This window comes from Corvus cornix, chromosome 1 (genome assembly GCF_000738735.6).
Source record: "Corvus cornix cornix isolate S_Up_H32 chromosome 1, ASM73873v5, whole genome shotgun sequence".
Lineage (NCBI taxonomy): Eukaryota > Metazoa > Chordata > Aves > Passeriformes > Corvidae > Corvus > Corvus cornix.
In genome coordinates this window covers 107,801,977-107,819,464 of record NC_046332.1, presented here as the reverse complement: position 1 = coordinate 107,819,464, position 17,488 = coordinate 107,801,977, and the positions used below count along the sequence as shown (strand labels likewise).

The 17,488-nt window shown below is 35.4% G+C and overlaps 1 protein-coding gene across 9 annotated transcripts in view; it reads left to right on the top strand.

Moving 5' to 3' along the window:
* DMD (dystrophin) overlaps positions 1 to 17,488 on the top strand; it is a 1,178,400-nt gene that overhangs the window by 884,129 nt on the left and 276,783 nt on the right. For all 9 annotated transcript variants that reach the window (XM_010394528.4, XM_019282745.3, XM_039551931.1 and 6 more), the window contains one exon: positions 1,046 to 1,163. In XM_010394528.4, coding sequence (XP_010392830.2) covers positions 1,046 to 1,163 — 118 coding nt within the window. The remainder of the gene's footprint in view (positions 1 to 1,045; positions 1,164 to 17,488) is intronic.

Sequence of the window (17,488 nt, the reverse complement as noted above, 5' to 3'; positions counted from 1 at the left end):
GTGTACCTATTAACTATCTGACAGCACGCTGTTCTGTTCTGATGACTAAAAGTTGTAGGCAGAAAAAAAGTAATTTTTTCATAGTTTTGTAATAAATACTGCTACTTTCAACTCCTACGACTGGGAAATTTAATGAGCATCTTTTCTAGAAACTACACAATAGGGAGCTGAAGTGTCTGAATTTGGTCAACGTCTTTTAAATACATACTTGGATGCTTCTCATGAGAGAAATGATTGTGCTGATTCCTTGTTTGCTCTTCCCTAATCCTTCACAAGAAGTTAAATATATGCATAAATTTTATATGCCTTACTTTCCTTGAGTTTTCATTTTCATTTTATCTAAAGCTATTGTATTTTAGTTTTTATTGCCTTCTAAATACCATGAAGCTCATCTTTTTCCCCGTGAGAAACTCTAAATCCACTTCTTACTTTCTAGTCAGATTGTCTTGGCTTTATATATTGATTTGAATAACATATAAATTATTGTGAGTGTTAATTATTTTTCTGCTAGGTAAGAAGTGAGGACAGAGAAAAGTGACACTAGCAGTCTTACAATGGCTTTTAGCCAATAGATAATAATTAAACAGTCTTGAAATATTAAAAAATAAACATAATTTATCAGACTTCATGAGCTAATAGGAAAAGCCTGCCTAATCTGGCAAGAATGTAAACCCTTATATCTTCTTTTTAAAATACACAGTAAAATATCAGATAATACAGAAAAATAGTGTCCTTCTATATAGCTTTATTGAGGAGAATAGCACATCCTGCATAATTTGATGTGTTAAAAATGTAGAATAATTGCTATTTTTTACCTAGTTTTACAGGTTATTTTAAAATTATTAGTGCAAGTTATACCTGGTATTTTTAAATTAATAAGAACAATATTTAGAAGGTCTAGACCAAATTCTTTGTATTATTTGAAACAGCAAACAATCTTTTTTCTTTAAATCAAGTTCACACAAAAAAAGTCCCTATATGTGGTCTTCCCAAGAGCTCTTTATGCTTTTTCCTTTATTTTATTTTTGTATTTGTGTTCAACTAGGCAATACTACAGGATCTGGAGCAAAGACGTCCCCAACTGGATGAACTAATAACTGCAGCACAAAATCTAAAAAACAAGACAAGCAATCAAGAGGCCCGGACAATAATTACTGACCGCAGTAAGTGGCAATTCTGCTATCATACAGCATTTCAGCAAACATGGAAAATGTTGTCGTATCTAATAAGCATAGCATTCTGCAGATACTTTATGCCTTTGCCATGAGAAGGAGAGTTCCATCAGGTGACAATCCCCACAGATTTTCCGAACTGCACATAGAAGAAATGTCAGTGAAAGTCAGTGATCCCACATTTCAGGTTTTTCACCTTAACTTTATGTTGCTTGTCTTCATAGTGGAAGGACGTTGTACATAATATAGAATGTAAGCACTGAAGATAAAGAAATACACTTATTCTTACACAAGGAGAAAAAAGAAAGAATTCACAGAGTATAGCCACAGGCTTGTAAGAGGCTTTCAATTCCATCCCCCGTAGTACAGCTGCAGGCTCTTCTTTCATCTCCCCTCAGTTGACGCACAAGTCTGATGATGCTCTGCTTTACTCTGTATTATTTCTTCAGTTCTGTTTTCCCTTTCCAGATTTAACTTAGCTGTGCCTAAGGTGGAAAAAATAGTAGAATAAGTTTTAGAAGAAGTCTATAGAAGACATAGCGTTGTCACCCTTGGGAGCTTGCATGTCCTTATACCACTCACTATAGGATGAAACACATGCTCAAGGTCATGCTATGGAAGTGGCCCTTGAGACAGACTGCTATATATCTTCAGTTATTATCTCAAGTTTTCAGGACCAGGAACTAGAAAAATGAATTTTTTATGGTCCTCAAGGTCTGCTATGGAGCTTAGAGAAGACCCAGGCCAAGTGTTTTGCATGTGGACAGAGACAATTCACTTTAGGTGGATGCAAACTGTTCTGTACATCTTGGTGTGGAGACCAGGGCTTGCTTCCTGAAACTGATGACTGTGAAGGTGTCAATGTAGGCTAAATTTTTCTATCCCCATAATTACAAACTTAATATATCTATATACACATTGTCTCTTTCTTTTTATTCCATCAGGTAAGTACATTCCATCTATGCCCAAATCACTATGCACGTTTGGACCACATTGTTGGTAGTCCCACATATAAATGCTATTTAGAGTATATTCTATGTGCAATAACATTGTTAAACTGCTATTGAAACATGTTACTTAGAGAAGAAGAAGCTTTATGTTTTAATTAAAGATTTAGAAGGAAAGGATAGCGCTTATATATTATATAAGAACCTGCTCCTGTTGGACATGCAAATTAATTTTAGAATCACCAACTTGTTTGAAGTCGCATGAATTGTGTGCATTAACTTTACAGTGCTTATTCAAAACCAACACATGTAGTACTCCCATCAGTATTTTGTAGTATGTTTTAATTTTTAAAGTCTTCTGAAGTTAAGAATTTTAGACTTACAAAAAATGCAAGCATAATTCCTACATGCCCTCGTAAGAATTGTATGAATGACTGAATTTTATTCTGTTGGAAAACTGCATTTCACTTTAAGTGAATTTGCCTTCTAAGATAGATTAAATGCTTCTTTCTCATACAGCAAAGGAGAACAGCTATCAGACTGTAAATCATGAGTGAGTATATAGTAGCTCAACAATATTATAGCTTGTGTCTGTGGCTACTAAATATATGTACCACACTAGTAGTGTGGTATATACATTTTACATGATGACTTCTTGGTTTTTATCTATAAGAATTCTCAAAATTATCAGTTAGTTTTGAACTCAAAGTACAAAAGTCAGTTTTCTGTGATTTAACAATTAATTTTCTGTGCTGAAACTGTCAATATCCTTGTCTACAAAAGTGCAGCTTATGATGCAGTAGATACAGGTCATGTCCCTTTATATACTTTCAAGTACACGTTGGAGTGTGATCAGGGCCATTTTTGGTCCAGTTTTCTGAGGCAGCAGACTAGATCCATGAAGGTTTTTTATGTTTATTCAGTTTATATCTGGGCAATTCTAGGTGATAATAAACACTACTCAGGAGGTATTTATTGCTTTTGGATTTTAAGGAGATTGTTATAGTATGGAGGGACACAAAGATGCTAGGACTTTACAATGTGACACATAAGGTATTTTCTGAATATTTGCTGCATATGACATGCTCTCATCTAAAGTATTTCTTTTAAAGAACAACAGTAATTTTTATATTTTTAATTGCTTGATTTTTTTTTTCTCCTTGTGTGCCATATGAAGAAGATGGAGATTGCTCTGTTTGGTTTGAATTAGGCCTGCTGAATATCTGTATAGACAGGATCTACTTGTTCTGGCTGCAACTACCTCTGTAGTTCAACTCTATTCACAGTGCTATCCTGTCCTGAAATAGGGATCCTCCTTATTCCCAGCCCAGCTGGGTGTCTCTAGCTGTGTGCCCTCACCTACTGTACTCCTGTCCTGTACAGTGCTCTCACCTACTGCAGGTGTTTTGCCTTGTCCTCTAGCACATACTGAGTTCAGCTTACTGCACCCAGTGTGTTGTCCCCAAGTCCATTCCAAGGAATCTTGTTCACAGCCAGAGCTGATCCCTGTATTGGAGAACCTACTCCCGTTGCTAAGGTTCAAGCATTCCTCAAAACCTTAGAAAATGTCCACTCCCTTGGTGTCCACACCAGGGTCCTGCTGCAAGTCCTCCCTGACTACCTCATCCATAGACTGTTTCCCATTTCCTGAGTTTTTCTCCCTCCTCATGAGTACAAATAGGTTACCATGGTTATGTTTTAGCAGTTATGAGTACACATTTAGTCTATTCTGTTTCATGACTTGAGCATTGGCACATTGGTGTTCCTCTGCAGCAGCTGTGTACCACACTCACAAGCAGCCTTCTGTAAAGTCACTCTGCCAGGGGCCAAATGCATGAGATCCCATCATGAAGGAAAGGGAGTGGTGGGCTGAAATGCCTTGGTCTTCATGTAGGGGTTGATAGACTTGACTTTATCTAGTGCACTCCCCAGGCTGAAGCACAGCATCTCACACTTTGGGAAATGAAAAGATGAGAAGATTAGCTAATTTGTATGAACAGGGTGTTCATTGCCTTTTGCTATTAAAGTGCTAGTAAAAACCTGCAATGCAATCATCTGGCCAGTATCACTGAAGAGACATGTTAGAAATATTAAATGAGACACAGGTACTCTACAAGAGTAGAGTTAGCTGCATTCTGCATCACAGGATGGGTTGGCATATCATCAACTGGAATTAAACCCTGAAGGTTCTGGCTTCTGTGCTAACCTTGCTAACTCTTAAGTCACTCTGCTTGCAGAAATATGTATGTTATGTTAGTTAAAGTCTAACTTTGAAATATATATGGAAATCTTATTTCCTTTTTAAAGTATATATAAAAAAAAATCAAGGTAAACATTTTATACAAAATTAAAAAAAAAAAACCAAAAGACATTTGTGAGAAAATGTCTATGATAAATTGCAAAAGAAATCTATAATCATGAGATTATTTTCAACAGAGTTGTCATAGTATTGCATAGATTTAGTCTTTCTTACAGTAGTTAAAGATGAACTCATACAATTGATTTCCTATGAATTTTTTTTCTCCACCCTTACTTCATTATCTGCATGAAACTGCTGGAGCTATATTACATGAAAAGACTTTGGCTCTATAAAGTAAACCTTGTGTTATGTTTACATAATGTTATATTTAAATCTCTGTGTGCTATGTAAATCATATTCTGTTTACCACTTACACACGAGAATATGTAAGAATAATAATTACATTTAGTCTTGAGGAAGAGTTGTGGGAAAAAGCAGCATACCTTTCTGCTCTTTTAATGCAGAAGCATTCTGTTCTAAGAGAACCATATGCTGTACAATAACATTTTTCTCTCCATAATGCATCACAGCTCAAAAACACATTGCTTTACTGCTTCTGAAAGTGTTGCTTCTTTAAAATGAATGAGTTTATAAGCAACTTTTAATTTAAAAAAGTAATTAAACTTTGAAAATTCCTTATTTTCCATCAGTCCTTATGTATGAATACACAAAGCTGGTAAGAAGTCAATATAGAAATATACTGAGAGGTAATAAAAACAAATTTACAGTCTTACAATCAGAAATACCAAACCAATATCAAAGACTATGTTAGATCTTGCTAGATCCTGGAAATATAAGAAACTTTAAATAGCAGGCCATGTGGAAGAGGTAACATCACATAAACTTTCTGTGGTTTCACTTGGCTAGTAATTTACATCCCAATTTTGTAATGTGATTTCTGGCTGTGTAAGTGATCGAGGAGGTATGGAAATTCATATTTATAAAACTGTATGAAGAAATAATCTCTTACTAACCAGGTAATCTCCCTTTAAAGATTATAAACCAAAGTAACACACACATTTCTTCAGCAATTTTTTGAAATTTATTGTACTCTCAAAATATCACTTGAGAGGTTAATTAATTCCTATTACATTAAATTCATAAATAATAACAATAAATACAAGCATTTCAATGAAGACTATTTTGATAAAGAATTATGCTTTGGGATGAAATGATTCCTTTTGAAATTTTCTTTGACAGTTTTAGGAAACAAGTCCACAAGTATATGAATAATTTATAGATTATGTCTTCAGAAGAGGTATTTTGGTTTTGTGATTCATTTTTTGTTGGTTTGTTTTTGGTTTTTTTGTTGTTGGTTGGTTTTTGTGTTTTTGAAGAAAACCTATATGCTTTAATTGGTTGTTAGCAGAGCTGCATTTGAACTAATCTAAAAAGAGTCTGAATGTCTCTCTGCCACTACATAAAAATGCCTTTATTTAATAGTTTACTGTATTTGACAGTTTTATGGCAAAATCATCAACTTGTCATCACTTTCACAACAAAATATGTGGAAACTCCACAGTGAATTACAGCTGTACTGTTGTTCTCGACATCTTAATAAAATAGCCATTTCCACTGTACTGCATCCACATGGTTTTCTCTTAGAACTATTGAATACAAATTATGAGTTTACCACTTGAAAAAATAAAGTCATACAATCTGGGATTTGCCATCCAGTAGTAAACCCCCTAGCTGCCAAGAGTAAAAAAGAGAAGTATTAGAGAAAAGTGTATTGTATACAGTTTTCCAGTTATCTTGTTGATATTTTTTAGCTGAATTATTGAATAAACCCCAGTGGTCTATTCTCTGAATTTCACATATTTGAAGAACATTTCAAGAATTTGAATTTCCTATGTCATAAACATGCAGTTTATTAATCATCCTGATGTACCACTTTACAGCTGTTTTTCCTACGAGAACTTTACACCACAGGAACAAAGCAAGGGAGAAACGTTGTTTTGTAACAAAATGTCAATAACAAGATGAAACTAGAGCTCTGAAAGGGATAGTATACTGAGAAGAGTATAGAATTTGAAACCCCTTCCTTTGTGCATATTTGCTGCTGTAGGACCTGTATGAAAGTTATGGGACATTTCAAGAAGGAGTAGGAAGTTATTTTGGAATACTGGGGAGACTTGCCCTTTAAGAACAGGCAATAACATGCTCCATGTATATTCATGTCTGAATGATTGGGGAATTCCAGTTATATATAACTTGTCAGTCTATATATATTAAAAGCATATGGTTCAATGGACAAAGGGCAAGATCTCAGCTGCCTCAGCTTCCTGCTTCAGGTGTTGTAGTCCTCCCTAAAAGGCTTTTAGACTACGAGGTGACTATTCTTCACTTCTGGTTATATTCTGCAGCAGAAATGGCACAGATATTTTGGTAGCCTCAGAGGTCATAAACGTATTAGGTGATATCATTGCTAGTGGCTTGCTTAGATCTCACCATCTCAATCAGGTAAAGAAAGATAATTACAAAACTTCATGTTGTTGGTAATTCCTGTGGAACTGGCTAGTTCTAGGCCAGATATTTCTAAACAGGTTAGAACTCAGATAAGGACAAAATAGATAAGGTTTTTGTTGCTAGAAACCAGTCTGTGTTGGAAGACAGGCACCCCAGGTTGCTGTGTTGTATAGAGGCACTTAAAATTATGTCCAAATTATGGCTTAGTAACATTTTGTCATCTATCCTCCAAAAGCAGAATGGTTGATCAACTTTCTCTTGAGAAAATTATTACCACAAAATGAGTCCTCACCTAACTGTGAACTCGTGGACAGTAAAGTCCAGTGAGGAGCGCAAGGCTGTGTTACAGGAAGAGACCTTTCAGAAAATGTGATATTAATTTCCTTAAAAGCCTTTGAATAATTTCAGCTAGGCCCAGAAGAGTGAAAACAAACACACAAAAGCCACAAACAAACCACCTGGAATAAGGACAGCATGATTTGGTAGGGAGATGTTTCACATTAACAGGTTACGTTTTGTTGTATGATGTAGCCATGGGTACATAAAGTTAACTGGTTGAAAGACTTGGGATATACCCTCATCTGACAGAAGAATAGACTTTCCTCTTTAGCCTCAGGAATGATTTGGTACAGCACTGGGGGGGAGCTGCTGTTTGAGCCTGCTTTGTATCTTGTTTTAACCTTGTTGGTCACCATTTAGGGATGGAGTTAGTAGAGGTGCTTAGTCAGAATACAGACAGAAAAGTTCTTGTAATTTGTAGCGTCAAGACAATTTAAGCCTATTTAATATTCTGCAATTCACTCTGCTCTTCTTCAAATGTCTGGAGACTGAAGTGATAGAATTGATTTTAGTTAAAGAGCCAAAACATATAAATCTTCAGCCCTCCGCTCTCCAACCTTCAACCTACCCAGTCACCAATTAGGTGAAAATCTTACCCAGAACCATGAGCAGATATGAAATGACAGAAAGTCTTGTCAGGAGGCAATTCCTTTCCCCAGGTACTACAGTCTGCTACCCTACTATGGTAAGTACTGTTCACTGTTGTCAGGGGCATCTTTTCTTTCTTATATGCTTGAGAGGAGTCATATTTTAACAGACTGGTTTTATATGACTACCTGCCTTCCTAGAGTCTTTGTGAAAAATCTCCATTCAATATCCATTTAAAGGAGCTTTCTTTTTTTTCAGTTTAACAAGATCACTGCCTCAGTAGCTTCAGAAAGAAGCAAATTTACTTGCAAAAGTGTTATAAGCGAAATGTAAAGGGAAGGTAAGAAACTGCCACACAGGATGAGATGGCAGATCATGTAGGTCTCTGAAATTGTTAGTACCACGTCCTTCTGAAGAATGTAGAAGGATTCAATAGTATGCAAATCTGAAGTAAATTGAGATTACTTCTCAGGATACAAAGTCTTTCATGTCTTAAGTAGAGAAGTTAAAATATTTTTTTGAAACATTTAATTGACCAAAGCTGCCAAGAATATGTAGTTTTTCGGGAAAGCAATCACTGAGTTATTTTAGAGATTTCAACATATTTAACAGTATCTAATGTGAAGCTTCCTATTTACAGCGTTACAGAAAAAAATCGGGTTTTAATTACATTGCATTTCAAAACTGAATTCAGTCTCATTTTTACAAATGTTAATTCACATTTATATAAAATACTTTAAAAACTGAAAATAATAAATGGTAAAGAGGTTTTATTATGACTTGTCAGAAGAGGCAGAAGAATGTTCCATTGACTTGTGTAGTGGACAGATGATCAGAAAGGAATGTTTTTTCTCTTTGGTACTGGAAAGACTCAGTCAATTTGCAATGTTAAAAGGAGTAATGTAAATAATTGCCATCAGCAGTAAAGATGCTGTGCTCTGATAGCTCCCCATACACGGTGACTTTCATCAGTGAAGTCACAGATGGAAACTGATGGAAGTGCTTCATCCTTGAAAATGAAGTCAGGGAACAAGTATTCGTGCTTTCATATAGCTGGAACAGGACCTGTCACCCAAATATAAACACTTGGACTAGAGAATAATTTAGTCGTGTCTGTCATTTTAATCAGTGAAAAAACAGGAAAGGTAAGAATAACAAAATATTCCAGGATATACTGAGAATCCCTCATGCACATGGTGAAAAGTAGAGAGCTGCTTGTTAAGGTGGGCTACCACAACAAAGAAAGTAGGACTTGTTAATTCTTTTCTTGCAATGTATGATTACATCCAAGCAACATATGCCATTCTTAATTTTTCTTCATAGAGAAAGCTCCCTGCCAAACACTAAGCACTGACTTACTCCCATGCCTCAGGTCAGCTGTATGATAGGATATGGATTTTTTTGTTTGTTTTTGCCTTTAGTTAGCAATGAAAATACAGTAAGAGCAAACTTCTTGCATCACTAGAAGTTAGAATGACCTCAATTTAATTTCCAGATCTGCTACAGCCTTTCTTGTAATTGCAGAAAAGTCTTTTAATTTCATATGTTCAGATCTTTATCTGGTTAAGGTAGGATAATATATCTTATCCCAGCCTTTCTGTGCCATATCTCTTCAGAAGACTAGATTTTTCTACCTGTTCTGTTTGAATCTAAAAAACGAAAGTGTTTGCTGTTTTGGTCCCTGTTTGAAGGCAGTACTGTGTTAGAAACAGTAGCTCGCACAGAACATTTTAAATTTAACTAAAAGCAGACATGTAAACAGTAAAAATATCCATTCTATTTTTATCTTATTCATGATGATACAAACAGACAAGCTATGCTCGTGTTACAACACATTATGAAAAAGTGAAAAATAAATGGAAATAAAAAGGGATTGTTCAGAAATGAAGTTTTGAGGATGTGATCAAATTATTTGTCCACTGGCAGATTAATGGGCAACATTAAATCTCCACAGTTATTTTAAAAACTGTGTCAGAACGGTATATATTCATTTATATGAGACCATAATTTTCTGTAGTAATTAGAGGGCAAAAAGGCAACAGAGGTCCTGCTCAGCAGAGATTACAAGCTAAATTTAGATGTCACATAATCAGCCATATCAGGAAAATGCAGGTTTTGGAGTACATTGTGTCCCATCTCTTTTCCTAAAACGGATGCAATACACAAAGAACATATATTGGAACATGCAGTTGTTCTCAGACAATCTAGTTAAGCATCCTGAAGTATGTTTGGCCCAAGGATTTTACTTTGGCTGTCCTCAATATAAATTTATAATGATTTTAGTTTTTCTTGAGTCAGGAATAAAACAATAATAAAATCAGTGTTTTACACAGGCCCCAAAGCTCCTTTGCAAGTCCAACCTGAGTAAATACAGGCTTAGTCTGTGTGAGAGAGGTCCTAAGACTTTGGTGAGTGGTTCCACCAGCTGGTGATTTGATTTAGTTATGTATAAAAATCATCGCTATGGTGACTTATGAAATACTGTAGATAGTTCAAAGAATTTAACTTTATTACTTGTTTCAGAACCATATGGTGACTCAGAGGCTTTTCAGTCTCTGTTTGGTGGATAACAGTGCTTCAGCCTCTTTCATACCAAAAAGGGAGGGAATGAGAAAAAACAAAACAGTTCTGGAGACTAGCTGCTTCTATTCCATCTTTCTTATCAGCAAGTCTACTGCATGACAGGTGAGAGCATGACTCGTCAGAGGACAATCCCTCACCAAGCAACAGCAAAGAAGGGTGGGTGATGAGTACTCTGATATGTGGTGAGAAACTGGTGGCATTTGGGCTTGGTGAGACCTAGAGCTTAAAAGAGAATATTTAGGAAAAAGATCTATTTTGTAATATTTTAATTGGACAGGAACTTGTGTACAGTCGAGCAGACGCCTATGCTATGGAAATTTTTGCTGGAAGTGTCAGACTGTGTTTATGTCTGCTTCATAGTCTTAACTTTAGAAATGAGTGCCGTATTTCAGAGGAAGGGATGTAATAATTTTGCAGAATATTCATTACATTCTCTCTGAATTTCTGTACTTTTGACACTTGGCTTCCTTCACTGCAGCATTATATTAGGATGGCAAAAGTAATGGTTTCATCTGTTTGTTGGATACTTCTTTTTGATCCATTTTATGTGTTTTCCTGAAAATATAATAAAATACAGAATCGAACAGAATAGGCTATTTCAGTTTGAAAGAACATGCAGTGACCCTCTAGCCCTTCTGCCTGACCCCTTCAGGGCTGATCAAATGTTAAAGTACTTTTTTAAGGGTATTTTCCAAATGCCTCTTAAATGCCGACAGACATGGGGTATTGACCACCTCTTCAGGAAGCCTCTCCCACTTTCTGACCTCCCTCTCAGTAAAGAAATGCTTTCTAATTTCCAGTACACACCTGTGCAGTGTGATAGGTTCAAAATTTGCTGAGTTTAAGCCATAACAGAATAGTGACTTTGAAGTGTTTGCCTAAAGTAAATTAAGTTCAGTCCATAGAGTGTCTCACCAATGTTTTGATCTGTGTTGGGGTAGCATAGAGAACATGAACAAAGACGTACTGACATCTGATTAAAAGAAAACCAAAACACCCCAGAACAAACACAACACCTCAAACAAAAGAAACCAAATAGTAAAAGGCAAGTTATCATGTCTTTCCTTTTCTCATGATTGGTGTAATTGACACAGCATATTTTTTTTTTCCTTTATTAGCTAAAATATTGCACTAAGATGACAGATATGATACATTGTTGATTGGTGGTGTTATTATTATTATAATTATTATTAATAATGTATCTTTTTATTTACTAAGGAACAAATACATGTGATGTCATGCCAGGTTCATGTGACCTTGAGAACTAGTCCTTTAAATTCAGAATAGGAAAAAACACATTACCTGGGTTTTTTTGGCACGCTTCTGTGCTTGCAGAGTTGTGCTCCTTTTAAGTTCAAGTATCATCATTTTTAAGATAGGACCCTCATTTTCTAATCAGTAATTAATTAAAAAAAAAGGAGTATTATAATTGCACGGAAAACGCTCAAAATGTTTGAATGTTATGGAATTTTGAGAAGAAATATCTCTTTCTTCTGCTGTGCATGTTACTTCCTTAGCTGACTCTGTGGGATATTTACTTTGAAGTGTATAAGGCCATTTTAGGTGTGAAATTTAACTACTTCTCTGCTTTATATTTCAACAAAGTTGAAATTAAGAATTTCAAGTGTTAGGAAGCTAAGATTGTCTTTCTCTGCATAAAAAAGTATGGATTAACCAGTATCAGACTGACAGCGTCTTGTGGAGTACTTAAAAAATCAGTGCAAGTGTGAGAGGGAAGACAGAATGGGGTGTAAGGACGGTGGAAATGTCAGTCTGAAGGAGAAGCAGGACCCCCAGGGAATTAACTCATCTTTGGAAATAGTTCAACATTGGTGCAATTTATCTAAAAGACTGTGATTATCAATCAAAAAAAAAAAAAAAAAGATTTTTTCATTTACAGTCTTTTAATATCTGATACTTCTGTCAGGAACATTACTGTAAGAGAATTATTTTACCCAAATCACCAGTACAATTCATAATCTATTGTGTAAATGTGACTTTCTTTTGAGTCTATAAACTTTTGTCCATGCTAGAATTTATAATCAGCTGTCCCTGAAAATATATCATGGCTGAAGATGCATATCTGGTATTTCACTGCACTATTAAGTGCTGCATCCAGCTGTGGGGTCCCCAGTACTAGACAGACATGGACCTGTTAGAGGATGCCATGGGGGCTGGAACACCTCTCCTAGGAAAACAGTCTGAGAGCTGGGATTGGTCATCCTGGAGAAGGGAAGGCTCCAGGGACACCTCACTGTCACCTTTCAGTTCTGGGGATGGACTTTTTGTAAGGTCAGTAGTGATAGGACACTGAGAATGACTTTAAACTGAAAGAGGGCAGGTTTAGACTGGATATTAGGAAGAAATTCTTTACTGTGAGGGCGGTGAGGCAGTGGAACAGGTTGCCCAGAAAAATTACAGATGCCCCTTTCCTGGTAGTGTTCAAGGCCAGACTGGGTGGGGCTTTGAGCAACCTGGAAGGGTTAGAACTAGGTGATCTTTAAAGGTCTCCTCCAACTCGAACCATTCTATGAGTCTGTGATTAAGAAACTGGTAATTTGTGAATAAAATAAATTTATACTGTTTTCAATATCTCTTGTGAAATAAGAAAAAAATTACTAATTCAGTTCAGATGTACTGTTTACTCAGTACAAAATACCTGAAATTTATGCTTAAAGTTGAATATAGGAATTTTTTAAGAGAAGTACTATTACTTCTTTCCTTTGAAATCAGTTCTTGCTCATTTGGAAGTTTTCTTTGCTTTCAAAGGAAATATAAAAGTCAAAGCTGGCATGTTTTTGATTTGGCCCACTGTTTTTTTTCCCCTGATGCATGCATGGCTTTTTTTGGATACTGAGCTAAGCCCAGTACCGTTACCAGCACCCAATTTTCTGTCACTGTTTTGTAGTAGCAAAGCTCTGGAGTTGTCTCCCAGCTGACCTCAGTGAGAGTTGTGTGCTGTGGAGGTGGAGCAGATTTGGTAGGGTCAGAAGAGGCATAGGAAAAGATCCACAATAGTCTGAGCTTGTTTGGGTTTTGGGGTTTTTTTGTGGAAGAAAATAGAAATGTAAACAATCTGCAAAGCTTAGCTTCAGTAACTTGGAGCCCGATAGCTGAATTATAAAGTCAATTTTAATTTTCTAGTTATTTTGGTTCTCTTAACATCTCCCAAAGTCTTACTCCTACAGTCAGAGCTGGATCTATTAAATCAAAGCCAAAGCAAATCAGTGTACAGAATAACAAATGCAGATATATTTGGAAAGCTAGTCTCAGCCCAAACTCAGTAGGAGGTTGTAGGCTGATGACATTAAGAATATGCAGTGTAAATATGAATGTATGATAGCAACACAAAGTTATGTGGTACTAAGAATTCACAATTTCACTGCCTATATGCCTCATTAGGTAGGTAATGAATTTCACATATTTCAGGACTTAAACTACCCAACCTACCATTATGTTTTTGCATCAGTAAGTCTTTGAGAGCATTAGTGTATGAAAGCTGAAGTACTTTAATAATGCTAATAACATTTTTGATTATGTTCAGAGAAAGTAGAATATCAGTATCACTATTTTAATATCCAATTTTTAAATACAGGCACAGACAAGACATTTCTTCTGAAATAAAGATTTTCTTAAATATTTCGTAGGCAGGTTGATTATTAAAAAGCCATCATCCATGAACAGAAATTAGATATATAACCATAAATTATTTTCCTTTTAATATCTTGAGTAACCAAAATCCTAGAGAAAAACCCAAACAAATAGACATTTGGGCAAAGGTAAATACTAAAATACCTAGTTGCCTCTAATTAAATCTTTCAATTTTAAAAAAATACAGAAATTACTGCATTTTTTCCTATTAAGTTCTCTGAATACTTTTCTATAAATTTTAAACAGAAACAGTTGGATTGCCTACATATGCACTCATCTAGTTAATCAGATTAGTCTTAATCCTGTGGCTTCAATTTGAGTACTTCCCATCAGCCTAAATATAATTTCTAAATCTAATGTAAGTCTTCATAATTATATTATGAATATTTAAGAAAGTAGCTAAATTCAATAATGCAGTACATATTTTCTACATGCAACAAGGGGAATAGAATAAATCAAACATTTTGAAAGATGATTAAATCATTCCAGCAAGGAAGCACTCTGTTTTTTTCAGTTAGTACAATGTTACAGTGAGGTTATATTTCTATATCATCCAAATATGAGAGTTTCTGTAGAAAAAGATCATTTAGTTAACTTCTAAGGGCATGTCCATATGCATCCTGCTTCTGGGGTCATGGAAGAATCATTGCTGACTCTGGCTTCTGCCAGAGTAGTGGGATTTTAGTTTTGTCAATCCATTTCTCCATGACTGTCCTGTTCTTAAGGCTCTGCTGACAATAGAGAGGTATCAAAAGATTATTGTCTAATCTGTTCATACCCCTTGTCAATAGTTTGTGTATATGCAGATACATATGGTTTTTTCTGTAGGTTTCTAGCAAAACTACACTTAGATTTGTTACCTATTTCATACTAAGTCCTAAAGAATCCTACATCTCTTTAGCATTTATTTCTCACATCAGAATTTTACAGATTGTATGACATTTTAAAATGCAAAGCAAATGGTCTTCCACATTGTGCATACCATGATCTGTTCCTTTTCTCATTTAGAGAAAAAATTATCATGAAAACTTCATTTGAGAAGTGATAAATGTTAAATACATGAATACTTCTATAAAAAGTTAATAAACTGGTGAATGCTTTCTGAGGGACCTGTTTTCCAAATAATAAACTCTTGCATGCCCTTCTCAGTGCCCAGTCATGGAATTTACTTTTTGCTTGATGTAAGAAACTCGTTTCTTCAGATGTGCCACCAGTTTAGTCTGGTCTCTAACTCCCACTCTCTATAGAAAGGTATAAAGCATGCTTAACAGTGTTGAAGAATTATTCACTTGGTGCTTAGCAGAAACCGTTTGACAGTTTTCAGTTCAGTCTGTTTGATCTGACACTTTCAAAGGAACAGTGACCTTCATTAGTTTGAACATATGGAACTGATTTTTAGATAAAAGAAAATAAGCTCTGCCCTAATGAAACAAAACAAAATTAAATCAGACTTGCAATAGTTGGAAATAATTACCCCCCAAAAGTATCAAACTACAAAATGAGATTTTGACTCTGTGTGTTTAAAAAAAACCCAAACACATCCAAATCTGTTGAAATCTCTTACTGCCTATCCTTCTCGTCTCTGAGAGGGCAGGGAAAGTAACATTCTTCCCCTTGGGACTTTCATGCCTTGGTGTGTCTTTCAGGTACATTTTCATTGCTCTTCATGACCCCCAAAAGACAACTAAAGGCTCCAAGTGCTTCTTCTTCCTGGTTTCCCTTGTAATACTTCTTATTTTTTCATAGAAACGATAATATTACACAAGTATAGATGATTGCAGTTCCTTCCTTCTTCCCAGGTATTATTCATCCACTTGTCTATATGCAGCTTAGTTTGCATATATACTTTCTGTTTTGCCTAATCTTCTGTAAGAATAGTCTTTCCAAAAAATCTGTCATTATGCATTATGATGCTTTATGATAAGGAATATTTCTATAAATACCTTAATATATTAACTGTGCATAAAAGCCACATCTGACATCTTACTGGTATAAATGGCAGACTTCACATTAGGGTAGATATTCTACATTGCCACCCCACTATTAATTTGGGGTTTATTAGCTAAATCCTCCCATCATTTTATTGACCATTGATGCATAAAATGTCTTAGATGACAGATTATTAGTGTTTTTCTATATCTAAGTTAAAGTTTTGCCATGAGTTTCTAAGGTCATTGTTTGAGAAGTATGACTTTTATAAGCCATTGGAAAAAGTTAAGAGAAATGCTTCTCTCCAAGGAAAGATGAAGGAGAGCTAAGTATAAATCATTACCCAAGCAGGCTGGCTCCAGCTGTTCTCTGCTGTGCACCGTGTCCTGTCCAGATCCATAATGATACAGGCAGAAACTTAGGGGATAACTGTTCCTGCAACTCCTTAAGTACTTCAGCAATTAAAAAAGAAATGGTTTAAACTTACCCTCACTTGACTCTGCATCTACCATCCAAACATTCTCCCTAGGCCAGTCTCTCACAGATGCACAGATTGTTCATAAGAACAGAGACAGCATCCTTTTGTCAAGGGATGTTGTATGATAGGCTTTATCAAAGTGATTCCTCTTTGAAAAATAAGACTCAAGTCAGACACCTCCTGTTCTGGAAGGCAGCAGAAGAGAAAGTAGAGCACTTGCAGAAAGAAGTAATTGACGAATGGAGAACTTTAAATAAATCCTTTCATAGTTAAAAAAAAAAAAATAGTTTAGCTTATTTCCTTAGAACAAAACAATAATACAAAGAAAGGTAACCATAAGATAAGACAAAGTTTAAGTGATATTTTAGCTGTGATTCCTCTAACATTGTTTATAGAGAACTGAGCCAAAACTGACAAACATCAGAAAGTCTTATGTGTAGTGCATGGTTGCTGTTCTTTCAGAATGGTCTTGTAACCCTATAAAAACATCTTTTTTTCCCTCACTATTTGTTTATCCCTGTTATGTGGGAGATTATACTGATTAGTAGAAGAAAGGGAAAACTGTAAAAAAGGTGCAGTAACCTAGAATATTTCTGTTTAGATCCATATTTTCTAGTTTCTCCATCATGCCTCTCATAAAACCTGCTCACTTAAAACTCTGAGGACTGGAAAAAACTGGAATGTTGCACAGCTTCAAAAGTTTAACTAAACTAAATTTAATATCGATAAATGTATAGATTAGTAAAATGCAATGAAGTAAAATGAAATACATAACAATTAACTATCCAGAACATTCCAAAAAAAGTGTACTATTGAGCTGCAATTCAAACAAAAATTAATCCAACCTGAAAATCCGTGCATCAGCAGCTTTGGTAACATGGATTAATACTGCCTATAGCTCTGCCATTCGCCGGTTACATTCGCAGCAGATCAGATTGTATTAGTCCCTTTAGTCTTCAAATCTATGAAAATACAGTGAAAACCTGCTTTTATAGGCAAATGTCAATATATTGACAATAATGCTTTTGAGAAG